The 27,927-nt window shown below is 37.2% G+C and overlaps 1 protein-coding gene and 1 long non-coding RNA gene across 35 annotated transcripts in view; one reads left to right on the top strand and one right to left on the bottom strand.

Moving 5' to 3' along the window:
* AHI1 (Abelson helper integration site 1) overlaps nucleotides 1-13,390 on the bottom strand; it is a 223,579-nt gene extending 210,189 nt beyond the window's left edge. For 26 of the 34 annotated variants that reach the window (XR_010586256.2, XR_010586255.2, XR_012433460.1 and 23 more), the window contains exons 1-4: nucleotides 13,208-13,390; nucleotides 12,813-12,874; nucleotides 7,872-7,935; nucleotides 6,282-6,406 (exon numbers count right to left, since the gene is read on the bottom strand). Coding sequence is in view for 22 of the 34 variants with exons in the window: in XM_074037079.1 (XP_073893180.1) it covers nucleotides 6,282-6,406; nucleotides 7,872-7,881 (135 nt within the window). In the remaining 12 variants the exon portion in view is untranslated. Of the gene's footprint in view, nucleotides 1-6,281; nucleotides 6,407-7,871; nucleotides 7,936-8,911; nucleotides 9,040-9,216; nucleotides 9,284-10,945; nucleotides 11,337-12,812; nucleotides 12,875-13,207 lie in introns of all 34 variants that reach the window. The other 8 variants (XM_074037075.1, XM_045391492.3, XM_074037077.1 and 5 more) reach the window with 5 other exon arrangements.
* Nucleotides 13,391-13,922: 532 nt separating this feature from the next.
* The window catches only part of LOC135970546 (uncharacterized), a 53,001-nt gene continuing 38,996 nt past the window's right edge, over nucleotides 13,923-27,927 (top strand). The window contains exon 1 of the long non-coding RNA XR_010586258.1: nucleotides 13,923-14,121. This is a non-coding gene — a long non-coding RNA (uncharacterized lncRNA). The remainder of the gene's footprint in view (nucleotides 14,122-27,927) is intronic.

The following is a 27,927-nucleotide window of genomic DNA, read 5'->3' on the forward strand; positions in this document are numbered from 1 at the left end:
ATAATTATAAAATACTCAGAAGGTCCTTCTGATTCCACATTATGTAGTTGTTCAATAAATATTAGCAATTATTATCAGTAGCTATATGTAAGAGCATTAATGCTATGACTATAAAAATACTACATACTTTTCTCAGTGAACTGGCTTATAGCCAGGTTTGGTTTTTGACAAAAAAGTATCTTATACATCAGATTTATTCATTCATTCAGCAAATACTCATTGAGTCTTCTGTGTGCAGGCAGAAAATGCTGTCTTACATTTGGGAGGTCTTTTATCCCTTTTGAGACCAGAATATTTTGGGAGGTCTTTTATCCCTTTTAAGAACAGAATATCTTTACACACTGGAAGGTTAAACCAGCCAGTCATTTTTATTGCCTTATGGAAATATCTGCCTATTAAGATTTTTACATTTAAGTTTCTGAGTTACCTGAAATGTAATTTTTAGTTTGTGAGATAAAATTCCTTCCCTCAAAGTTTCACTCTTGTCACCCAGGCTGGAGTGCAGTGGCATGATCTCAGCTCACTGAAACCTCCACCTCCTGGGTGCACATGATTCTCGTGCCTCAGCTACCCAAGTAGCTGGGATTACAGGTACACAACATCATGCCTGGCTAATTTTTTGTATTTTTACTAGAGACTGGGTTTCAACATGTTAGCCAGGCTGGTCTTGAACTGGTAGCCTCAAGTGATCTGCCTGTCTTAGCCTCCTAAAATGCTAGGACTACAGGTGTGAGCCACTGTGCCTGGCCTTTTGTTTTAAATATTTCAGTTAATCTTCCTGTTGTATTTTTCTGCATTAACTTTAGCCTAATTTTGCAACTAAAGAAATCATCCACTGGAAACTATTACAACTGGATTAAAACTAAAAATTAAGCTGGAAACACCCGGTATATATAAAGTGCAACCTATCTGTAATACCTACTAATAAATGTTTTCTATTTGAATCTGTACTTTTGGAAATTTTACTTTTAAGATCTTTCAGGACTTTTGTAGTTTCTATGTATGTAGTATCTATCTGTTAATTTTTGTATTTTTCTCCAATATTTTCTTATTGTTTCTAGCTATAATCGTTAATTTTGTGTACTTATTTTGTTCACACAGGTTGATTCACATAGGTTTTCTATTATTAGCATTCAAACCATCAATAATGATCATTTGTTCTCCTCACTAAGCGTCATATTTGCCCACACTGTACACTATACACTGGCATAACAGGGAGCCAGTATAGTTGTTATGAACTGTACTGTACAAGCTATAGAATCAGTAGGACCTGGATTCACTATTATTAGTTATATGATCCTGGGTACGTTTCTTAACCTCTGTGCCTCAGTTCTTCAGTGTATACTGATTTTATAGGATGTGTGTGAGAATTAGGTGAGTTAATACATGTAAAACACTTATGGTGCCTGCTATGCAACAAATATGGACAAATACCTATTGAAAAAAAGCTATTATATCTTTATGTTTCATGCCTTAATATATTTACTTCAAGATTATTAAACACTTATGATGAAAAGACATCTTCCATTGCAGGTCCTGATTTTAAAGGAAGAACCTATAGGGTAGGTGTCCCCCTTTTCAAAGGGACCCACAGAAAACTACTGAAATCATACATAATATACCACGTATATGTATGGATTTGCATTTTCCGAGAACCCCACAGCATGCTCTAGGTTTGGTGCTCACACGTATGGCTTTCACATACACGAACACAAAATGTTCTAAAAAATCCATTACCATCCTATTTCCAATAAAAATACAACAGCTGTTTTCCTTGTTATTTTTATATTTTTTTATTCAATTTATTTGCACTAACATTAATATTGACTGCTATCCAATTATTAAGCTATTCTTGAGTTCTTTGGGGGAACTATATCGCTGAGACAGATTATTCTTTTAACATGATTAATTTCAATGTGTTCATATATTTACATAGCGATTTTGTTCTCTTAACACACATTCATAAATGAGACAGCTATAAGTTTTTCTTCAGAAAGAAAAACATAGACAACTGTCTATATTTTTGCACACTTTTACTTTTTTTTTTTTTTTTTTTTTTTGAGACGGAGTCTCGCTCTGTAGCCCAGGCTGGAGTGAGCTCACTGCAAGCTCCGCCTCCCGGGTTCACGCCATTCTCCGGCCTCAGCCTCCCGAGTAGCTGGGACTACAGGCGCCTGCCACCTCGCCCGGCTAGTTTTTTGTATTTCTTAGTAGAGACGGGGTTTCACCGTGTTAGCCAGGATGGTCTCGATCTCCTGACCTCGTGATCCGCCCGTCTCGGCCTCCCAAAGTGCTGGGATTACAGGCTTGAGCCACCGCGCCCAGCCCACACTTTTACTTTTAAACTTTATGTCATTTTGTTTAATGTGTGAATCTTGCAAGCAAAATATCTGATATTTTATTTTATTTATTATTACTACTATTTTTGAGACAAGGTCTCGCTCTATCACTCTGGTAGGAATGCAGTGGCATGATCATGGCTCACTGCAGCCTCGACCTCCCAGGCTCAAGCAATCCTCCCACCTCAGCCTCCCGAGTAGCTAGGACTACAAGTGCATGCCACCATGCCCAGATAAGTTAATTTTTGAGAGATGGGATCTTACTACATTGCCCAGGCTAGTCTTGAACTCCTGCACTGAAGCAATTTCTCCCACCTTGGATTTCCAAAGTGTTGGGATTACAGACATGAGCTACCATGCCTGGTCCTGATTACTTTAAAAGTCTATTTTTGAATTCGCTTTTAAAAGTAGGAAGCTTAAACTATTTACATTTATTGTCATGACTGAGTTTGCTCTTAAATTTCTTATTTCATTATATTCTTTTAAAAAATCTCATCTAATTTTTTTAACTCAGATGACTTAGAAAGTGTAATAATCTATTTTATATCTATCACGTGTTTTATTTATTTCAAACTCTAGGATGAAATAATAACTTTTGACTATACGCTATGGTTAAGAATAATGGTTACGTGACTTTTTCTTCCTAAGTTAAGACGCTTTGCTTAACCTTTGAAAATAATTTGGTTCTGTTCTCTCACATTATCATAGACACATATCTAATGTAAAATCTTCAGGAATTATTCTGGACATATATAATAATTAAGAAAGTTCTACATATTTAACTGATTTCAAAGTTCATCCAATGTATTTTTGGTTCATAAATTTTCCATTAAAATTTTTTTAACTGATATATAATAGTTGTACATATTTTGGGGGTACATGTGATATTCTGACATTGTATATAGTGTATAATGATCACATCAGAGCATCTGACATACCCATTACTCCAAGCATTTATCTTTTATGTTGGGAACATAAATCTTTTCTTCTGGCTATTCTGAAATATACAATTATTAACTGTAATTTCCCTACTGTAATACTAACTACTAGAATTTATTCCTTCCAACTGTATTTTTATACTCCTTAACCAACTTCTCTTCATCCCTCCCTCTAAGATCTTAAGATGTTCTATTCTTAAATTCTTAACTTTGATTCTTATCTAGAAATGGTACTGCATTTTTAATAAATCTTAAATCTTTGTTTTTTTTTTCAGGGAGGGAACACTGATAATATTTCGCTAATAATGCAAATATGTTTACAACTACCATCACAAATGACTAACAACTTAGGTGACTAGATTCCTCGGGCTACAATTTTTCCCTTAATGCTCTAAATATTTCTCCATCGTCTTTTGGATTTAGTGTTTTTACAGAGAAGTCTGAAATGTATTATATGTTTTTCTGTTTAAGTGTTTGTAATATTTATTTTACTCTTAAGATAAAAACAAAAGAATGTTTCTAGATATAGTTCTCATCTCATAAGTCTTGCCTAGAATGCGGGATGGACTCATCTCTTCAGAAATCTCAGCAAGGTTTCTTCGTCATGCTCGTTATTGTTGCTGCTCCACTAGTGCTGTCCGGGAATACTTATCTGTGGGTCAAATATTTTCCTATGTCTTCATTCTTTATTTCTTTCATTTTAGTTTTGGTCATTTCTTCTCACCTCGAATTTGTCTCCCACTTCACTGATTAGATTTTTCAAACATAGTGTCAATTCTATCATTTTAGGCCTGAGATATAGTCTTAAGAAAGCAACTGAAGAAAGAACATGTACTTTTAAAATTGCAGAGACTGCAGTCTTAAATCCTGGTTATCCTATTTTTGACTATATGACCTAAGGAAATCACTTAACATGTCTATTTATAAAATTTCTCATGTGCCAAAAAAGAGTCCCAATGCCTATCTTGCAAGATTAACAGTAAGATTTAGAAATAATATTTGTAAAACTATTATTGTGCCTTATATATAATTGGAACATAAGATCAACCTGCCATTATTATGAATCCTTATTTTGACTTTTTTCCTCGCTTAATTTTATTTCAGACTGCTCCCTTTCTCATCTCAGCCTGTTTTGTATGTAGGATTCCCCGTTCTTCTTTCAAGAAGAGGTCCTATCTCTTCAAATTTCATTAAAATAGGCAATATTGGGTTGTGGTTAAGGCAGTGGATTCCGCACTCCTGCTCTCAGTGTTTGAATCCTGGTTCTACCATTTACGATGTAACTTTCAGCAAGTTATTTAACTTCTATGATGTAGTTTTCTCTTCCGAAGAAATAAAACCCCATAATTTCGTTGTCTGTACTGAATGACTGAATATATATAAAGTGTTTAGAAGAGTGCCTAAAGATAGAAAGCATTCAGGCATCTAGCAAATGAAAGCAGGTATTATTCTTTTACTTCCTAAAGTTAATCATGTCAAAAATATTCTGTTTTCCTCCAAGTCCTCTAGAAATATTCCCCTTCTTTTGAGCTGGGAAATCTCTTTCCAAATATCTGTTCCTAGTGTACTTATTTCTGAAAGAAAAGAAGCCTAGTCAGGCCTGCTGTTTGCAAAGAGAGGCTGGGTAAATTATGTTTAGTCATTTCACACTTATGTGCCCCTCAACATTTAAACTGGACTTTAGGTAAATGGAAATAACCTCTGCCTATTCCGATTATCCACTTAATTTAAACCTTGGTCTAAATCAGTTTAGATTCAGTCTTGTTCATGGCTCACAACTCCCAGTTCTTTAATACTGAGACACAATATGAGGTTCTTCTCTGAGCATAAAACATCTCTGCAGACAACTGTTTCCAGGGTTCTTTTTGCTTTTGCCCAACATAAACCACTACATCTGAGGGGAGGGCATATACCAATAAGCAATGTTTCAACCTCCATGTCACTATTCCCTATCATATTGTACACCAGTACCACCGGAAAAAGCACATGCTATTTCAGAGCAGCATTCACTATGGAAGTGCTAATCTGTCCCACTCTGTCAGTTGGAAATTTTTGTGCAGTAGTATACCAGTGTATATACTATGAACCCTCACATGTGTGCAGCTGGATTTTGGCCTGTGTTAGTACTTATTTTTGCCTCACTTCAGAATTTATACTGTTACATTGACAGCTGCCAGACAGAATACTAAAATAAACAGGTCTTAAGAAAAAATGGGGTAAATCTTACTACAAGCAAAATGTAGGATGTGTAACTCAGCATAAAACTCCTGCCAAAAAAAAAAAAAAAACTACATTATTATTTACACTAGAACCTATTTATTTTTTTTCTGTGAGGACAGAAGAGATAACAGTCAAAGTAGTAAAAAGCGCAACTGAAGTAGTGAGATAGGTATAAAGGGTGTAGAGTACACTAACTGTGGATGCCAATACAGACTCTTTGTGATTCCAAGGGGATCAGGTTGTAGTTAGTTGCTGATTTGCTTAGTCTTTACTTTAAGCACTGTATTTTTAATCCCTTAAAGTGTGCTGCCAAAAATTCTACCATTTGAAAGTGTGCCTCAAACATAAAAGGATAATTATTGCCTTAAGGCCATTGACTTCTCCCGGTTCTGTCGGGTAGAATCACACAGAAAAAGCTTAAATAAGCACAAGCTACTCAATATCTGAAGTTAAGATACTACTTCCTAAGTTCTTCGCAATTATGGGTTAAAAATATTTTCTTCAAAATGGTATCATGGCTAGTTTTGAGTTTCCCCACTATCTCCGATCATTCTCCCCACTGTGTGTGTGTTCTTCCTGTAGGACAGCACTCAAGAATGAACTCAATACTTCCACAGTGATGTTGATTCTAATGTAAACTTTATTTTACCATGTGTTATTGACCATGACATAGTGTTAGTGTTTTTAATTTTCCAAACTCCTTAGAATTTTAACATGAAATGCAGTCATATCTGCATTTTATGCAGATATGTAAATCACCATTACCCAATGATCATTTACTTACTGAGATGTTTTCTCCAGACTTGACAAGTTTTTTCTTCAGTTTTTTCTTCTCACGCGTTAGATCACTGTGAGTCTTAAGCAGTTCTTCAAAGCGAACTTTGGTTTTTACTTTTGCTTCACTCTCAGCTACAAAAGATAGAGTCATGTCATTTTGTAAACGACTCTATTATAACACATAATCTACACTACTATTATGTTAAGAAATAAAGTCTTGTAAATACCGGCATGAGTTCTCTAGCTATATTAGAAAAACTCACCAGTCTTTCCTTCTTAAAATACTTTTTGTTTTGACTTTAGTGATCACAACGTTCACCTGTATCCCTCTGACCTTTTTGGCCACTCACTCTAAAAGTCTCCTTTGCCAAGTTAACTTTTTATTTCAGATAAACAGTAGCATCTACCACTGTTAGTTACATGTTATGTGGCTTTAGACAAGTTACTTAACATCTCTAAACTTAATTTTCCTTATCTGTAAAATCACAATTATCTTATGTCAAAGATCATTTTGCATGAAAATGGCTAAGGTCTGCCTAGCCTGTAATCAGTAGTCCACAAACATTAACAGGTTTTTCCTTTAAAACATCAATAAGATAATACTTAAGCCCCTGAAAATTTCTCATTTCATTTAGGATAAAATAAGTCTTTTATATGCCCTATAGGGTTCCATACCTCCTGATCTATCTCCAGGGCTTCAAGTCAAGACAAATACCCTCTTAGATGCCTATGTTCTAGCTACAATACCCTTCCTTTAGCTCCTCCGTCACAACAAGCTCCTTCCCACGTGAAGCTGCTTCTGAGGCAAACTTCCTCTAACTCCTCACCTGGCTGGTGTTAACCTGTCTTTAGTTTAAATGCTGTCTGTAAATAAAACATCTCCTGACAAACTCATCTAAATTTTCATCTTTCTCACATAGCAGGTTGTTCTCTTCCTTCGCAGCACTTAACCCAAATGGAAATTGTATAATTATTAGAAACATATCGTCTGTTTCCCCCATAACTACATCCCTAGCAACAATTATGAGGTCTGACATAGTGTACATAGTCATTATGTTTTAAATTAATAAACGCTGAATGAATGGGTGCTCTAGAGCAAGTGTTGGCAAACTATGGCCTGCAGGCTAGTCACTTGTTTTTGTAAAGGTTTATGGAAATCAGACATGCCCATTTAATTAAGAATTGTTATAACTGCCTTCATGCTTTAAAACAGAGACACAGACTTGAGTAGTTATAGCAGAGACTAAGCCTAAAATATTTACTAGCTGGTCCTTTTAGAAAAGATTGCCAATGCTTGTGGTGGAGTAAAACATTCAATTTTGACGATAAAAAATAAAAACTAACCCTATGTTGTAATCAGTATTTACCTTGTCCAGCTGAGTCCCAAACTACCATCCATTAAATACATACTAACCTTAATCACAACATTAAACGGAAAACTGAATACAAAACCAATAAGTATCTCTAAATGTAGTATATTTGGTCAATGACATCTACTGTATTCATTGATCCGTTAAAGAATCCCTTAAAATAAACCAAACTTAAAAGTAAATGTATAAAATATAAATCTTATACATAAATTTCATGAATGTCTTACCAGTAGGCATCTCTCAGCTTTATGCAGAGGACTGAGAATGTAAAGCATTGACTCAGTCAGGATCCTATCGAAACAAAGACGATGTATTTGTAATATGGAACTTCCAAATAAAAAGTATAAAACATTCACACAAGATCATGCCATTGTATGTCCACTACTTCATTAAGTGTGTAACAATAAATCAATGTTCCCTTATCCCAACCTTATGCTTATGACTTGGGTACATTTTAATCAGTTTAGGGCCCTAAAATCAAGGGAAACAAACTGGATCATATATGAAGAAAGCCTTTATATATTTGAAACCAACAAAAAAAACATTTTGAAGGCAGTGAACGTCTAACGTGGTATGTTAATAAACGTTTTAAAATGTTTCAATATATTAATGAACATTTCAACACACTTTTAAGAAACCAAACTCCATCTCAGGACTGACTTTCCTAAGAGCATTCACTAATACATTAAAGCATGCTTGTGGGCAGCATACTCACAGACAGTGAATTTAAATACCTCTGTGTCTGCCATTGAAAATTCTGCTACAATAGAGAAGGACAGTACAAATAAGTGTACCATCTTTCTTTAATAAAACCTGGATGTGTATTATTGTGTGTCAGAACTACTCAAAACCGTGTTTAAACTCAGTATGTATATTACTAAATTGCCCGTTTTATTAAAAAATGGTGGTGTATGTCTAAAATGAACATATTAATTCTCACATTAGAACACTTAGAACGTAATATGCATGTTATTGAGACTAAAACTGAAGAGTGTTTAAAAAAAAAAAAAAGAAGAAAAGCTGGTTCAGGGATTATTGGTCTGTTTGCTTCTGAGATGGAGTCTCCCTTTGTCGAGTGCAGTGGCATGATCTCGGCTCACTGCAACCTCCCAGGTTCAAGCGATTCTCCCGCCTCAGCCTCCCAAGTAGCTGGGATTACAGGTGTGTGCCACCACACCCAACTAATTTTTGTATTTTTAGTAGAGACAGGGTTTCACCATGTTGGCCAGGCTGGTCTTGAACTTCTGACCTCATGTGATCTGCCCACCTCGGCCTGCCAAAGTGTTGGGATTACAGGTGTGAGCCACCACACTGGGCCCAAGGTATTATTGGTTAATGCTCCAATTCCCTGGAGATCCACATTCATGTTCCTCTTGCAGAAATGTCTAAGAAATTCTAAAAAGAAAGGAATGATTATGTAAACATACCTAACTACGTCAGTTAATTTAGGGAACGACCATGTGGTACCCAAACAAAACAGACATCACTAAATCCATGGAGTAAAAACTCCTATACTTTAGTGATAGGAGCCTGTATTTACTCCTTCTAGCAGTTATGAACCTAATAACTCACCTTCTACTTTCTAGTCTATATCAAATTAGAAAGAGAAGCTGCAAAGGCAAGCACAATGACAGCATCCCTGAGAGCATGTAAGTAGAAAAATCATAAAACAAACAAAAATTTAATATTTATACTACTTGACGGTCATCTAATAGGCAGGGAAAAAGCTGAACAATATTATGACTATGATTCATCAAAAAAAAAGCCTGCTGGGCATGGTGATTCATGCCTGTAATCCCAATACTTTGGGAGGATGAGGCAGGCAGATCACTTGAGATCAGGAGTTTGAGTCCTGTCTGGCCAACATGGTAAAACCCCATCTCTACTAAAAATACAAAAACTAGTTAGGTGTGGAGCTACTGGGGAGGCTGAGGCAGGAGAACCGCTTGAACCTGGGATGTGGAGGTTGCAGTGAGCCGAGACTGCACCAGTGTGCTCCAGCCTGGGTGATGGGAGTCAGATAATATTTTGGAAAGATTAAATAACTAATGAAGAGGCAGGAGAAAGAATCGGAGGTGATTCCCATGTTTCTAGAACTAGAATAGTAGGTTAGTAGTACCATTAAACTGTAATATAATGCAGTACAGGAGAGTAGTTTAAAATCCATGTCCTAGAATTAGTTTCCATAGTCACTTGTGTGACTTTTGCTTCCTCATCTGTAAAAACACTCTACCAGTGCCGACTCAAAGGGTTGTTGTAAGGGTTAAATGATTTACAACAGTATCTCAGACAGAAGCAGCAACAATAAATGTTAGCTATAATTATAACAGGTACTTGCTAGGGTGCAGTCACTAAGCTTAGTGTGGGTCATGTTGAGTTGGGTATCTGAAGGGCACTGAGCAGCTACAAGCATCAGCTTCCATTGTCAGATCCTTGGATCCAAATACCAGTTCTACCTGCCAGCAGATTCATCTCTAGGGACATCAGTTTCCTAATCTTTCACAATAATAAATCACTCAGTGTTTTTACAAAGATTAAATGAGAACATGCAAGTAAAATACTTGGCACAATGCCTAGCACATGGCAAACCCTTCAAAAAGAACAATTGTTATTACTGTCACATGTGTGTGTCTGTGTTTATGTATATAATCATATTATGTTTATTAGGCAATCTATTAATCCAGCAGGGAGACCCTAGGCTGAAGATTTGGGAGTTATTTATAAATATGATAGTTGCAAGAAAATAAAAAGCCAATGAGAATCCTGAGAGCCCACAATATAAAGTAAAATCAGGGAGACAGGTAAAAAACTGGGAGACAGAAGCATTACAGAAGGAAAGAGTTTTAAAGGAGATGTAGCCTATATACTGTGTGGCATCAAAAGGGGCTGGAGGTTTTGAAGAAAGTCCACTGAATCTGCAAGAAGGAAGTCACGTGTGTCAAAGCTGTTTATGGAGGGGCAGAAACCTAGCAGGCTGGGGCTGAGGGGTGAATGGAAGGTGACCCCTGTAGAAGGGACATGTAGACAATTCTTTACAGAATTCTTCCAACTGTCTTTCCACCACCCCTAAAGGCAGTGACATGAGACAGTAACTCTGGGACAAAAACACTGTGGAAGGATTATGCTGTTTGTTTTAAGATTGTTTCCATGCCACTATCACCTTACCCTTTTAAAAAATAAATCATCATCTATACAGCAATCAGTGTAATTTTCTAAAATTCAAATGTGACGGTGTCATTTCTTTGCTTAAAATTCTTCCCTAGCTCCCAATCACACACTGAAAAAAATATCAAGTCCTTACCATTGAGGTCCAAGGCCATTTATGAAATGTCCCCTTCACACCATACGCTGTGTTCCAGCCATGTGAAACTACCTCCAGGCCTTCACATGTGCCACGTCCTCTCTTGCTTTTGTATCATTACACATATATCCCCTCTCCTGAAAAATGTCCTTCCTCCTTTGTCACTCTAACAAACTCCTCATTATCCTTTGAAGGCAAGTATCTTCTCTAGAGAGCATTCGCACCTTGAAGGGCAGTGAAGCACTTCTCTTCTGTGCTCCCAGGATGCCTGAATCTTTGTAACTCCCTCTACCTCAGCCCTGAATTTTCATCCTGGTTAAATGTTCTGTCTCCCACCAAACTGCTAGCTTTGGAGGCCACGCCAATGCTCTCTATAGTTATGTATCTGGCACTATGAAAGAAAAGAGGAGAGAGAAGAGAAAACACGAGAAGCAAAGCAAAGCGAAGCAGTAGCAACGGTCCTAGAGTAAAAAAGACTCAGGTTTGACCTCCAGTGTCACCACTTACTGATGTGTGGCATTGGGTAAGCTACTTAATTTCTAATCCTTGGTTTTTCCTTGTCTGGGAATTTAAAATGGCACCTGTTTTAGTACTGCAAGGAGAAAATACCAAAAAGCAAAGTAATGAGTACACTGCAATAAAATTACTTTATGTCCAGTATTATTGTATTAAAAATAAGTAATTATTAATAAAATACAGAAATCATAGAATTATTTACTGTTAATAGCTTAATACACAACTGAATAAATACTAATATTATTTAATAACACAGCAAATACATTATAGAAATAATCTCTAATTTTTTTTTTTTTTGGAGACAAAGTCTTGCTCTGTTGCCCAGGTTGGAGTGCAGTGGCACAATCTCAGCTCACTGCTGCCTCCGCCTCCTGGGTTCAAGCAATTCCCCTGCCTCAACCTCCCTAGCAGCTGGGACTACAGGTGTGCGCCACCACGCCCGGCTAATTGTTGTATTTTTAGTAGAGATGGGTTTTCACCAACATTAGCCAGGCGGATACTGAACTCCTGACCTCAAGTGATCCACCCACTCTTGATCCTCCCAAAGTGCTAGGATTACAGGCCTGATCCACTGTGCCCAGCCATCTCTAAATCTTAATGTGTACTACAGCAAACATATGATAGAATTAATGACTAATATTTAATTAGTAACATTATCTGCGAAAATTCAGGTCGGACTTTAAAAGACACCTCCGAATCTTATATATTCCATTATTTTACAACTTCTCCCTCACAAACCCTTTCACAGGAGCTTCTAAGAGATACTATGTAGGAAAATTAAATGGATTACACCTCATCTCATTTTATTTTACAGACCACCTGATTATCAGCCAATATGTGACTCAATATCAATGGGAGAAAAAATTGAGAGGCTTGATAATTCCCTCTTTAACCAAATGTTATCGCAAGGGAAAAAAAGACAAACAAAAATCCTGTACACAAAATTCAATGAATAGATCAACAAGATTCTTCATAAGTACACAAGATTCTAACTTCATAAATATTATTCTTCATAAACAAGATTCTAAGTATGGTTTAATAACACTTTTGGTATTTTAATTTTTTCAAGCATTCTTTAAAAAATTTCCCAGAGTACTCATAAGAAGCAATCTTCCTCCTAACCCAAGCAATAACAGTAACTGCTAATGCAACAGGTGAAAAAACTGTTGGCATCTCTTTCTCAAAAGGGAAAAACTTTATTTTCACATTAGATGTTTTCACAGGAATGCCAAACGCAGCACAACCTTTGATAAGGATGCTTAAATGGTCTACATTTTTATTCTATTTTTATGCATCTCGAAACAACCCTATTAATATAATCTGGCTCTTATAAGTTTAACAAATTGATCACCTTTTCTCAGACGTAATTAAGTAGGCTTTGACAGGTTGAAGATTCAGCCCCAGGATGACACTCTAAAAGGAAATAAACACACTCAGTACGCATCTGATTTAAAAGCATTTAAACAAGAATCGGGAGTAGGAAAGGCAAAGATTGAATTCCCTATCAGAACACCATGCTCAACTCTCCGGAGACACCGAGACCAGTGAAAGAAGCGGAAAAGTACGTTGAGGACTCCGGGAAATCGCATTCCTCCGGGACACCCGGCCCACGCTCCCCGGTCAATCCGCGATCAGCCCCCGCGCTCTCGGACTCCAGCAGCCCCGACACGCCGCCCCGGAGAGGGCCGGGCAGGCCCAGCACCCCGGCCCGCGCTCCCGCCACCAGCGAACCCACGAGGTACTTACGGAGAGGAGGAGTAGGCAGAACCGTCCGTCCCGCCCAAGCCGACACCCGGAACAGTGCAAATCGACTCCCCCGCGCCCAGCGGCGCGGGCGCTAAGTGAGGCGGCCACGAAGCCACCTTACCCGCCAGCGACCCGGGTTCGGAGAGCAAGCCACTGCTCTGTGCCGCAGTGCGGACGACTCGCGGCCTGCTGACGTCAGCGCCTGCCTACACCGCCGTTCCCATGGCGACCGACGCGTCTCGCGCGCTAGGCCCGGACCGCGGCCCCGCCCCCGCCCCCGTCCCCGCGCCGCCACCGCCTTCGCCTCAGCCCGGGAGAAGGGGCCGCGCGGCGCCTGCACCGGGGCCCTCAGGCTGTTGGTGGGCGCGCGCTTCGGGGACCTTACCGGCCTCCAGCCTCCGAGGCCGTGCGAGCGGGAAGGGAGTCGGAAATGCGCGGGTGCTCCCACAGAGCTTGAGTCTTCCCCGCCCTCACCTCCAAAAATACTCTTTCCGCCTTAGAATTGTAGCAAGCGCAGGGAAAAACTGACGGGGCAAAGGAAAACTGGGGAGGCTGTTATGGAAGTCGCCCAAAATAAGAAAATCAATGAATGAGGCAAAGAAACAGATTTGTCACTCCCCACGCGGTCGCGCCCACAAAAGAAAACATGATTTTAAAGCGTGGAAAATGAAGTTGTACTACAGACAAAATCTTAAGAAAAAATTATGCACGATTCCTTTAGAGCTATCTCCCTGTGTGTGGAAAACAAAAGTTAAAACGCCATACTTTTCTGTACCTAATGCTCCCTCCCACTTTTCTGATTTCTGCCGCAGGCGCCATCTTCAGCTCTGAGTCACCAGGGCTGGAAAAATACTAGTTGCGCTACTCGTGGACTCATGAATACACGCCATTTCCTGTACCTACAGCCACGCGCTGTAACCTGTTGCTTCGTTTGTACAGAGAGAGAGTTTACGGAGGCCAGCTTTTCCATTCTCACTGGCATTGCCACACCTTACAAACTATATCTCTATGCCATGTGCTTCCCTAAATCCTTTGAGGAAGCAACGAGAAAGATTACTAATCCGCTGTGTACCAAACTGAGCTGTTCAACTTTGCATTCTAAACCTACTCTCCTAGATTTCTATCTTGCTGTAAGCCACCACTATCTTGCTGTAATCTTGCACTATCAAGTGTCAAACACTTGCTCCCAGTGTTTTAGTAAGAACTGTAGAGTATCCTAAATGCATCTTATACCAAAGCATATTCATTCTCTCTTTTTAAATTCCTCAGGTGGGCGCTTTACCAGTCCTGTGACTCCAGTTTTGACTCTTAAAATTCCCCACACTGCTATCAGAATGTCCTGACTAAAAATGTAAATCGGATAATGGCTCTCTCTTGCTGAAAATTCTTGAAAGGCAACGTGTAAGAGAAAATGATTGCTTTGCCTAGGATACAAGATGCTCCATCTCCCTGACTAATTTCATCTCTCGTTAGCTTATTGTTCCAATTTTATGCAATATTGAATCATGTGTATCATGCAGTTTTGTGCAACATTGAATTATGTGTACTATGAAAAACAATCCATAGCCTTGCACGCCCTGTCCTTACACATATTGTTCTCTCTTCCTGAAAATTCCTCCTTTTACACTACTGCATATCACAGTCAAATGTTGTCCATCCTTCGAATCTTAAGCAGGTTGACTGACTCCTTCAAATACTCCTACTCCTTATTAGATTTTGGATATTCATTCCGTATATTAGACTTTACATACTCATTCTATATTTTCATAGTTTACATTGTATTTTTTCTATCCCCAGTATCTACCACAGTATCTATGAAATAGTTGGCATTTCATGAACATTTGTTGAATGAATAATGGATAACATATATTGAGCTCCTTCTAGGAGCTATGCATTGTAGGTGTTTTATGTAGTTTTCATTTGTCCTCACAACTGCATTTAAGTACCCGCTTTTCCAAAGGGAAGTTATGACTCTGGCTGCTCATTCTTAGTAGGGTTTTAGTTTCAGAATACGATTCCCAGACTTGCGGATGTGTAACCCTGTTATCATCTCTTGCTTCTTAGCATGCAGAGGTGCAGTGGGGTGGGGAGGTCAGGGAATATTTTGTAGCAGAAGTGACATTTAAGCAAAAACCAAAATAATGTGTAGAGTTGTCCAGGTTAGGAAGGGTTTCCAGGTAGAAGAAGGTGGCGTATAGTGTTCACTAAAAGAAAGTTTGGTATAATACAGAACTAAAAAAAAAAAAAAAAAGTTCAAGTTGGCTAACTAAAAGGTAGAGAATGAGTCTAGGGTCTTTTGGAGGAAACAAAACAAGATAGTTAAACAGGCCGTGAAGAGACCCAGACAGTATTGGTCAATGCAATACCACTGTAGAATTTTATGGAGTGAAATTCTCAAATTTTAATATCATAAAGATAACACTGACTGCAGGGTGGAGAACAGACAGGAAGGAAGCAAATCTAGATCCGGGAATACCATTTAAGATGGCGTTGCTGTAAGCCATGTAAGAGACAAAGGTGGTATGGTCAAGGCTAAGAAAAATCAGAATGGAGAGAAATGGATCAGTTCGAGAAATTTTTAGGAGGTAAAAATGTCAGGACTTAGTGATTAATTGGATGGAAGAATGAATGATAAGAAATAATAAAAAACGATGACCAGCTGTTTCGCCTTCCCCTTGGCAAGTAAAGAGGTGGCAAGCATGAAAGGAGAGTGAGGAAATAAATATGTTGGGTCTAATGGGAGCCAGGTTTCTCACTGACAGAGAAGGAAGTTACAAATTGAGAGAGGAGGAATTCCACAATGACCTTTGTGGTGATGTTGGATTGGAATTGAATATGTCGGTGTAAACCTATAGTTTTCAATATATACATAAACATATGTAGAAATAAATATAGAGGAAAGTTTGTATAGGTGTGTGCATATCTATCTATTATGCTCTTCCTAGCTCTATCTGCTGAAAAGGTTTCAGAATAATGGTATGCTAGAAGCAATGAGCACATGTGCCTAAATCTTGGTTTCTGAACACTATTATTCACTAAAAGTAACTGGGTCCCTTGGAGAAATGGTTGATTTTAGAATAGGAGCCTGAAAAATCTTGTTGCACCGGAAATTAAGGAAGTGAACACAGAAGAAAGAAACATATCAAAAGGGCACAAAGCCAGCGTGAAGGAGCCCCCATTGGCCACATCTGGGTCAATCTGAGCACCAATATAATGTTAATGGATTATAGTCCGCTGAATAAAATAGGAAGATTTGAGCCCATACTAAAATGAATAAACGATTTTTTTGAAAAATCAGGATAAAGAAAAGCTCTTCCTTACATAAAAATGCCAACTATATGTAATGAATGTAGACAGTGTTATAAGTAGAAACATCGTTATTTGGCAGTCATGATAGTAACAGTGGATTCAGACAAGAATCATCAGTGTATGCTAAAACTAGAAGGTGAGAGTATTAAGAGTCATGTAATTTTTATATAGTCTCAAAGCATCTCCCCAGCAAATACTTATTAATTACACAGAAAAAATTAGAAACTTGACAGTGTAGAAATCTGGCACTGGTGAGCAAAGTTACCATCAGCAGTCATGAGACAAATCAGCATCGGGTATTTCCTGGTTAGAGGCACTTAGAACACACTTCTGTGACATTCCTGCCAAAAATGTGTAATCCGAATCAATCATAAGGAAAAATCAGACAACCCAAATGTCCCAAATTAAGGTACATTCTACAAAAGAATAGACCTGTACTCTTCAAGGATCAAGGTCATGAAAGACAAAGGAACAACTAAAGAACATTTTTAGATTGAAGGAGAATTAAGGTACATGACAACTAAGTGGAATACATGATTCTGAATTGAATCGTTTTGCTATAAAGATATTATTGGGACAACTAACAAAATTTGAATGGGGTCTCTGGATTAGATGGTAGTATTTTAACAATATTAATTTTCTGATTTTGATGACCATACTCTAGTGACATAGGAGATATTTTTGTTTTTAGAAAACACATATTGAAGTATTAAAGGTAATGAGGCTTCATATCTGCAACCTATTCTAATGGTTCAGGAAAAAAGGATACATAAATACTGTAAATAAATATAAACGTAAATAGCTTACATAAAGAAAATGATAAAGCAAATGTTAACAGGAAATTTGGGCGAAAGCAGAAGTTCTTTATACTATTCTTGCAATTTTTCTGTAAGTTTATAATTATTTTAAAACTATAAAAGAAGTTTGAAAGGTGCCGAGGTTTCTGGCTCAGGTAACTGGGTAGAGAATGGCTAATCAGTTAACAACAGAAAGTCAGGAAGAGCAAGGATGGAGGAAAAGATGTTTAGTTTCAATGGGATGTATGGAGTGGGCTGTTCAGCAGGCAGTTGGGTATATACTAAACATATTAATAAGCCCCATTCAAACTGAATAAAGCAGATATGTTGTTTTAGCTCTCATTACTCAAGAGTGCAAGACCAAGAGCACTCTGCTATCCTAGGAGAGGCAAACAATTAAGAGTGGTAGTATGGTAATAATTATAAATATTGGCTGAGTATCCATGAAAAAAATTTGCGTGTATATATACACATATGTATATATAGTTGGTTTATATATATATACATATATGTGCCTATATATGTATATGTGTATATATGTGTGTGTATATATATATAAATTGAATTGAACCGTTTAGGAATAAAATAGATTTAGGGTATTTGACACATTTAATAAATAATGAATAGTGAATTTCTTGAATAATATAATACATAAATGTGACTGATGTGCAAAATATTTAAACCTCTGTACAGGAAGTGCATTTACCAATCAGAACAGATGTTGGCTTTACTGTTTGTATTAGTTTGCTGGGGCAGCCATAACAAAGTACCACAGACTGGGTGGCCTGAACAACAGAAATTTATTTTCTCACAATTCTGGAGGCTAGGAAGACTGAGGTAAAGATGTCTGAAGGGTTGGTTTCTTCTAAGGACTCTCTTTTTGGCTTGTAGATGGTTGTTTTCTCCCTGTGTCTTCACCTGGACTTCCCTCTGCACCTGCCCGTATCTTAATCTCTTCTTAAAAGGACAGAGTCATATTGGATTAGGGCTCACCCTAATGACCTCCTTTTAACTTTATTACCTCTTTAGAGACTCTGTCTTCAAATACAGGCACATTCTGAGGTACTTTAAGGTTAGAACTTAAACATACGCATTTGGAACTGGGGCATAACTGGGTCCGTAACAATACTGGAGAGGGTTCTGGAGCCATAACAGATGGAATGAATGTGCCTGGTTTGGATTCTGATTTACATAAACCAACTATAGAAAAACATGTTTTAGGAAATTAGATTTTTTGTCATGGGCTAAATATTTAGAAGATATTAAGAAATGTTTATTAATTTCATTAGGTAAAATAATGGTGGTGTGGGTATGTAGCATATGACTTAAGTACACAGAATAGAATGATAAGGTGTCTGGGATTTGCTTTAAAATATACTAGTTTTTTTTTTTTAAAGGTGAGAGGAAATGACACATGTATATCTAAATTTTGATGGTTGTTGAAGCTGACTGATAGGTAACTAGTATTTTATTATACTTTTTCCTTTGTGTGTTTGGAAATTTTTATAATAAGCAGGAAAAGTAAAAGTAAGAATATACGTATTATAGATAATTTGAAATACATAACAATCATGAAAAAAAGGAAAAAAATACTCAATACCACTACCCAAGAGAATCTCAATTAACTTTTTTGACAAATTTCATTTCAGTCTGTTTTCCATGCATATTTTAATTTTGGTCATGTTGTGTGTAAAATGTTTATTTCTGCCTACTTGAATGAACATTATATTGTAATTTCATTTCCACGCTATTACAGCAGTGCCCCCTTACCCATGGGTTTGCTTGCTGAGATTTCACTCAACAAGCTTGGTTTGAAAATTTTTAGAGAGAAAACGAGAGATTACATTCACGTAATAACTATTATTACAGTATATTGTTATAAATACTTTATATTGTTATTAGTTATTGCTGTTAATCTCTTATTGGGCCTAATTTATAAATTAAACTTTATGAGAGGCATGAAAGTTGATTATAGAAATTGAGTCATTCTTGTCATACCCAATTAAATCCGAGTGAAGGGCCCAGGGGAAAAAGCATTTGGGGCATATAGCATCTGCTCCAAGAATTAAATTTTCCACAAGCCCAGCTACTGAAACTGCCTGTTATAATCTGAAATCAGTTTTATCTGATAGCTACTGAAATAACCTGCTGTGACACTAAAATTAGTTTTACCCACTACCATCACTCACCAATCAGAGCTTGCCAGCTCCCCAAAACTTGACTAGTGCCAATGAACTTTCTTTCCAAAACAATGGGTAACATTTTTACTTTTTATAAAACCTCCAACCTTCTCTTTGTTTTTCAGACATACTGAAGACCACCCATTCTATGTGTATGCCTAGAAGTGTACTTCTCGTTTCCCAAATAAAATGTTTGAAATGTAGAAATTTGACTCTGTATTTTGTATTTTATTTGACTTTGAGAAAGGCATGCAAGTATAGTAAATACAGGCTTTGCTACTACCTGCAGTTTCAGACATCCACTGAGGATCTTGGAACATATCCCATTCAGATAAGAGGGAGATGCGGTATGTATCACCACTTAATCGTCACTGGAAATTCTAACTTTGTTAGTAATGTTCTTGTGTGCACGTGGAAAAATTTCAAACAACCATTCAGATATTCATAATGTGGTAGCCGAAAGTCAGCCGTGTTTTTAATCATTGATAGTCTTCTATACATTCTTTCATACTTCCGTTCATGCATATACTAAATATACTAAATTATAAAGACAACTTCTTACTGCAGATTTTGTCCTGTCACCTTATTTTTGTCCTTTATCATGTATTATTATTCTAGAAGGCTTTTTATGTCAGTAACATACATCTACCCCATTCATTTTAATGGCTTTATGCTATATCACTTCTAATCCAATTTTTTTTTTTAGCAATTATAGTAAAAACATCAAAAGGTGATATGGTGGATTTTTAAAAATAAGATACTTTTCTTATGGGTCTCTCATATTATTATTTCTTCCTCAGCATTTTGTAGATTTTTTTGGTGCTATTTTGAATGCATTCACTTCTCATTACATTTTCTGACTGGTGATTGCACATTTTCCTGCTTTTCTTCCTTCTAGGGATCCTTTACTAGTTTATGCGTATCTCCTTGACCTCTTGATATTGGAATGTCCCAGAGGTGCGTTCCTGGACTCCTCTATCTACACGTACTCGCTCCGTAATTTCTTACAGTTCTATAGTCCCACTGTCATGTAGACTACTTTCAAATATATCCCTTCTGCCCATTCTTCTTCCTTGAACTTCAGAGTCATAAATAACTGCATATTACATGTCTCCACTTAGATGTCCGACATATTCTCAAACTTAACTTTTCTAACATTGAACTCCTCATCTGCCTCCTCAAACAAACCCCACTCTCTCCATCTCAAGTAATGGCAACTCCATTTTTCCAGTTACTCAAGCCAAACGCCAAATGCCTTGGAGTAACTGTTAAATCAAGTTTAGCCTAAAACTGCCTCCTTACATATTTTAAATTCAGCCTCAATGTTTCTCTGTACATCTTAAACTATAACAAGTAGAAGGGTAACCAGATGTAGCCTACACTTGGGCCAATCTCCAAGTTTTGGCCAATCAAATGTAGTCAACTATTTGAACCATGTTCAAATAAGGCAAACACCAAGTTGTAACCAATCCAGTTGGTTCTGTACGTCACTTCTATTTTCTGTACCTCACTTTCCTTTTTCTGTCCATGAATCTTCTACCACATGGCTTCACTGGAGTCTCCGAGCCTACTCTGGCTGGGAAGGCTGCCTGATTTGCAAATCATTCACTGCTCAATTAAACTCCTTTAAATTTAATTTGGTTAAAGTTTTTCTTTTATCATAACCTTTAACCTTTCTCCTTTTCTTATACTCCATATCCAACCTATCAGATTAGTATAGGTTTGAACCCAAATCCTATGAAAGAGAGGACATGGTTATAATTTTGAGGGAAGATTTTTTTTTCTCTACCTGAACTTTAGCCCCTACAAATAAACTTCCTTGTTTCTTTTTGCTGCTGTAGTCTTTTAAGGGTTTCACTTTTATGCAAACATCTCAGTTGTCACACTGAGCAAGGCCTTGAATCCTGTGTTTTGGGAGGCCATTGCATTCTAGGACTACATTCCTGGCATCAGCAAATGCCCCTCTAGTAAAAATGCCCTCAGCCCCTACTTTCCACTCTTGTTTTAGTTCTTTCTTCTCTTTGGGTGCCCGAGGAATTCAATGATGCAATTTAGTGAGCATTTCTAGCTGGTTTTCAGATTGTTTCTTTTTTTTCAGAGTATCTTTGTAATATATTGGGAAAAGAGGAATTCCTTCTCTCTCAACTGTTAATACATGTTGAAAGGAATTTTATGAGTAATAGTAATTGCTTTGTAATAGTGATTGTTACTCAAATTTAGCAGATGACTTACTGAAGTAATTCAACCTTCCTTCTACCCTTTCTGTAGGTGACATGCCACGAAAACTCAACTTGTATACATGGGTTAGGTAGAACCCACTGAGCTTTCCATAGTGGATAAAACTGTCTGTAGATTTGTTGTCTGTGTATAAATACCATTTTATTAGGAAAATGTTTTGGTTTAGGTCTCAGAAGGCCCCATGAAAAACAGGAACTGCTGCAGAGACTAAGGGGAAGAGTTAAAAAATAGTAATAATTTAAAAATCCATTTCAGCATGTGATTAATTCAGTTGTCTAAAGCAAGGAGCACTAGATGGCAGCATATCAATGTGTATCGTTACCTGTGCCTGAAAGACGCATTTTAAGGGTGTTTAAAGCCTCATTGCTGTTTTACCATGCACCGGTTTGCTATCCTGAACTATTTAATTTACTGTTTAATCTGTCGGTTTAAATGTATAATAGTTGATGAGATCCATTTGACACCAGGTTTCAAAATAGAGTCTCTAGATTAATAAATATACTACAGGATGGTGCCGGTACCACCAGTCTGTCTAGCAAAATATACAAGAATTCAGAGCCCTTTCCTGTCATTAAAGGCCATCCTCCAGATAGCTTACCTTTCATCTATGATAAGAGGTCTTCTGGTTGGACAAAAAGCACATTTTGGACACTCATTACTGTCTTGAGTTTCAAACCTTTTGTGGCTGCTAATATTTAACTTTTCATCTTACTATTCAAATGGCATCTCTTTACTAGATCAGAAACCAGTTTCGTATCTCTTACTAAGTGTGAAAATAGGGGCCTCCCAAACCCTGTTGTAGGCCTTCTTCTCTAAAGGACTGACGTCAGATATCTCTGTCACAGATGAGAAGGGAATTTCCTTCTTATCACATTTGATTGTATAATTAGTATTTAAAATGTAAAAAAGAAAAACTGAGATCATTTATAATTTTTTTCTTTTAAAATGTTTAGAATAAATTATTAAAGTGCATGTTAATAATACAGGAGGGGGCTGGGCACAGTGGCTTATGCCTGTAATCCCAGCACTTTGGGAGGCTGAGGTGGGCAGATCACTTGAGGCCAGGAGTTCAAGACCAGCCTGGCCAACATGGTGAAACCTCGTTTCTACAAAAATGCAGAAAGTTAGCTGGGTGTGGTGGTGTGCGTCTGTAATCCCAGCTACTCAGGAGGCTGAAGTGGGAGGATCGCTTGAACCCAGGAGGCAGAGGTTGCAGTGAGCCGAGATTGTGCCACTATGGTCTAGCCTGGGTGACGGAACAAGACCCTGTCTCAAAATAATAATAATAATGATAATAATAATAAATAGATAAATTAAAGGCTTACAAGGGAAAATGCCAAATTCCTGCTTCACCCATTCCTTGCCACAGTCTTATTCCTGAGACCAAATTGTCTTAAATAGCTTCTGTTTTTGTTTCTTCTGGTGATTACCCATCCCTTATCACTATTTCTTGATTCATCAGTTTTAAATATTGTCTTAATCTATTGTGGAGAGAGAGGGACAATGATTTAACTCATTAGCATTGCCTTCCACCGTCCCTATCCACTTCTTCCCAATAAAGTCATAGAAAGAGACAGAGCAGTATAATAGATAAGAGCACAGACTCCAGAGTCCTACTTGCACCATTTGCCAGCTGTATGATCTTAGGCAAGTTACTTAAGCTCTCTGAGCCTCTTTTTTTCTCATGTGTAAAATGGGGATAATAATAGTCAATTCCTCGGAGGATTATTGTGAGGATAAATGTGTCATAAATTTAAAGCACTAAACAAGTGTTACTATTACTACATTTAATTTCTCTTTGCATGTTTAAATAACATACTTGCCCCTTTGTTTTTGAGCCACTGTATATATTATCTCTTGATACCTCCCATTATAAGAAGATACTGGCAACTTTATTCTTCCCTTCGCTCCCCCACTCTTCTGCATCTTAATCTCACTTTCTTATTTTCCATCTCTAACTGCTTTTCTATTCTCTGGGAGATTTTTTTAAACTCAATCTTCTAACCATATATTGAAAATTTTACTTTAGCAATAACGTAATTTCTGACAGTTTTATTTTATTTCTAATGTTTAATTTTATAGAATTTTTAAAATTCAGCATTTTATTGACTATTGTGTTAGAGTTCAAAGGACGAAAATGACCACACCCATAATTTGGATAGGGAAGATAACTGTGAACTGAGTGAAAGATGTATTAACTACTGAAAGAGAACTCTAAAATATACTGAGGTAGTAACTGCAAAAAGTACCTGCTACTCCTAGGACTGAGGAAAAATTGAATAAGGAAAGAACCTGGAATCTCCAGAGGCTGAGATTCAGGCCTGAGTGGGCATGGTTGCCACAGGAATGCCCCTCTGCTGCTGTGGGAAACACCGGAGGGACCCGTGCATGCCTGACAAGAGGAAAAACACCAGAACAAAAATGGCCTCTTGATCATGGCGTGTGATCCTTTGGATGTGCTGTTGAATTTGGTTTGCTCGTCTTTTGTTGAGGATTTTTGCATCTATGTTCAACAGGGATATGGGCCTTGTCATTTCTTTTCTTGTAATGTCCTTGTTTGGCTTTGATATCATGCTAATGCCAGCCTTGTAAATGAGTTTGCAAGTGTTCCCTCAGCTTCAATTTTTTGGAAGAGTGTGACAAGTGTTGCTGTTACAGTAATACCAGTGAAGTGAAAGAGCTTTGTGCTTTTTGTTGTTGTTGTTAGGAAGCTCTTGATTACCGATTCAATTTCCATACTCGTTATTGGTCTTTCAGACTTTCCATTTCTTCATAATTCAGTCTAGGTAGGTTGTATGTTTCTAGGAATTTATCTCTGTCTTCCAGTTGATCCAATTGTTGGCATCTAATTGTTCATAGTAGTCTCTTAGAATCCTTTGTATTTCTGTGGTATTAGTTTTAATGTCTCTTCTTTCATTTACAATTTTATGTATCTGAGTCTTCTCACTTTTTTCCTTGGTTAGTCTAAAGTCTTGTCAATTTTGTTTATCTTTTTAAAAGATAAGCAATTCTGAGTTTTGTTAATCACTTCTATTTCTTTTCTAGTATCTTATTTATTTCTGCTCGAATCTTTATTGTTTCCTAAATTCTAGTAATTTTGGCTTAGTTTGTTCTTTTTCTAGTTTCTTGAGATGTAAAGTTAGATTGCTTATTTGAGATCTTTCTTTCTTCTAAATTCTTTTTAAAGCAGGCATTTATCTCTATAAACTTCTCTCCTGAAACTGATTTTGCAGCATCTCATAACTTTTGGTATGTTGTGTTTCATTTTCATTTGCCTCAATATTTTTTACATTTCCTTTTTGATGTCTTCTTTGACCTATTGGTTGTTCAAGGGTTTGTGGTTAACCTAAATGTCTACTGACAGATGAGTGGATAAAGAAAATTTAGTATGTACATATGATGGAATATTACTCAGCCTTAAAAAAGAAGGAAATCCTGTCGTTTGTGACAACATGGATAGACCCAGAGGGCATTATCTGTGAAATAAGCTAGACACAGAAAGACAAATATATATGATCTCATTTATGTATGGAATCTAAAATAATCAAACTTATAGAAGCAAAGGATTAGAACAGTGGTTTCCAGGGATTGAGGGAAGGGGGAAGTGGGGAGGTGATGATTAAAGAATATAAAGTTTCAGTTATGCAAAATAAATAAGTTCTGAAGATCTGCTGTGCAGCGTAGTGCCTATAGCTAAAAACACTGTATTATATACTACAAATTTGCTAAGGGGGTAGATCTTATGTTAAGTGTCCTTATAACAAAAAAAAAAAAAAAGGAGTGGAGGGCAGAAGAAATTTTCCGAGGTGATGAATATATTTATGGACTTGATGGTGGTGATGGTTTCACAAGTACATATTTATTCTCAGACTCACTGAGTTTTATACATTATGTATGTATAGCTATTTGTATATCAATTGTACCTTAATAAAGGAGTTTGAAATAAAATAAAATTAAAAACACCTCCTCCACTTCTGACCTCACAGTGTTCAACCTTGCAGTTTCTTCTCCCAGTGCCCTCTATTAACGGAGCCTACATGGAACCAGCCAGCAAAGACTGGTTCCACTGTCACAACCAGAGAACAGAGGATGGGTTTGGAATTGAAAGGTAATAATTATTAACTGGCATAACTATCTGTGAAAATATTCAATAAATACACTGCCTTCCTTTTTCGTTTCCTTCGAATCCTTGAATTATTTCAACTTTCTCTGTGGACTTTTTAATCTTGGTTTATCTTTACTGGCCTCTCTTTAATTCTGGAGACTTTAAAAAATGTCCAGGGTTCCTTAGTTACTTTGTTAAAAATAAGGGAATGAAAAGTTGATTGTTGTGGGCTGGGCTTGTCAATTGATTAACTTTGCTTTAGGGTGTTTGGATGGGAAACAAACGTACTGACTGACCGGCTTTTCTCCGTAACATGCAGTTTCTGTAGAGAAGAATCTTCCCCTGTTTTGCTAGAGTGGTGAATCCCTGGGTACCCATTTCTTGGGGTAAGGGAGTTGGGGGCAATTATAGCGAACACTAATTTTCAATTAATACCTTCATTTTCTGCTATATGCTTCCACTTGGTGTTTTCTGAGCTTCTCTGTATTTTTGTAAGGCCAATTTACTCAGCTTCCATAGAAACCATGCACATTAATTTCTTGTGGCTACCTATAACACATTGCCACAAACTTAGCAGGCTTTGGAACAATAGAAATGTATTCTTTCACAGGTCTGGAGGCCAGAAGTAAAAAAATCAAAACTCTGTCAGCAGCCTAGAGTTTTGACTTCTAGCCTCCAGACCTGTGTGGCCCTCCCTTCAGAGGCTCTGTGGGGAATATGTTCCTTGCCTTGACCCGCTTTTGGTAGCCATTGACATTCCTTGGCTTGCAGTTGCACTCCAAATCTCCACCTTTGTCTTCACAGGCCCTTCTCCTTGTCGATGTAATCTGCTCCCTGCCTCACTGTTATAAGGACAGTTATTGTTGAATTTAGGGCCACCCAGGAAATCCAGAGTGATCTCACCTCAAGACCCTTAACTTAATGATGTCTGCGAGACAATTTCCAAATAAGGTAACATTCACAGGCTGGGGAATGAAGACATGGACATGTCTCTTTGATTACCACTATTCAACTCACTACACCGCTCCTCTAACTACTTCATCTCTTTAGGAAATTTGATGACATTTCTTGTTTGCTAATGGCCTGCTTTCTGTCCTTTTTATTCTTTATTGATTTTGTGTATTTCTCTCTCTTGCTCTCTCTCTCTTTCTCTCTATATATGGAGAAACACACACACAGATACACACATATACAAAGTATGTATAACAACAAATATTTATACACACACATATATATAAACAAATATAAAATATATGTGTATGTATATAAATATATATAAGCGTGTATGTGAACGTGTGTGTGTATCCTTTATAACCTTTTACTGGGTTACTAGGAATAAAATAATATAAATGTGTGTGGTTTGTCCACAATCTTGACTTTCACATGTACAGTTTATTTCAAAAGAATTTTTACTAGGTAGTCTCTGAATAAAATCAAATTAAGCTAAAGCCTGGGAAAGTACAGAACAAATAAGCTAGGTTGTGTAAAAGAGCTTAGTTTAATTAGTAGCTTATATCTCTCTCTCCTCTCTCTCTCTCTCTCTCTAGCTCTGGCCTCTTAATATTTTCAACCTGTTCTGTCATGATGCCATAAATATTCAAATCCTTCATGTTTCCAGGGTAACAATAAGCATTCGGCAGTTTATCTGACACCTTCCATTTAAGATAGGAAAAAAAATAATAGAAAGAAAATATCATTAATGTATGCAAGGCTGACCATTATGACATTTGGCTGACTGTTATCTTTACAAACACTTTATCTTCTTTCCCATGGTTCTGGCTGCAATTTTCTGACCAGTGATAGTGATAGGTGGCATATATGCTGCCCGCTTCTCCAACTTGCTCTTGTCCATTATTACTAATTGGTTATATAATTCATTTTCAGTAAGCCTGGATATAGGTTCAGAATTATTTTCTATACTATATTAAGCAGGCATAACATTTTACTGGAGCTGGCATATAAACTGAAAATTGCTTGCTGTATATGCTCCAAACTTTCTACCTCATAGATCTCATGACTCGAATATATTTTACCACTATAGTTTTCTCCAATTGTTATTGTTTTGTCATTGCTTCTGCTCTAACCAAGCAG

Source organism: Macaca fascicularis, chromosome 4, assembly GCF_037993035.2.
Source record: "Macaca fascicularis isolate 582-1 chromosome 4, T2T-MFA8v1.1".
Lineage (NCBI taxonomy): Eukaryota > Metazoa > Chordata > Mammalia > Primates > Cercopithecidae > Macaca > Macaca fascicularis.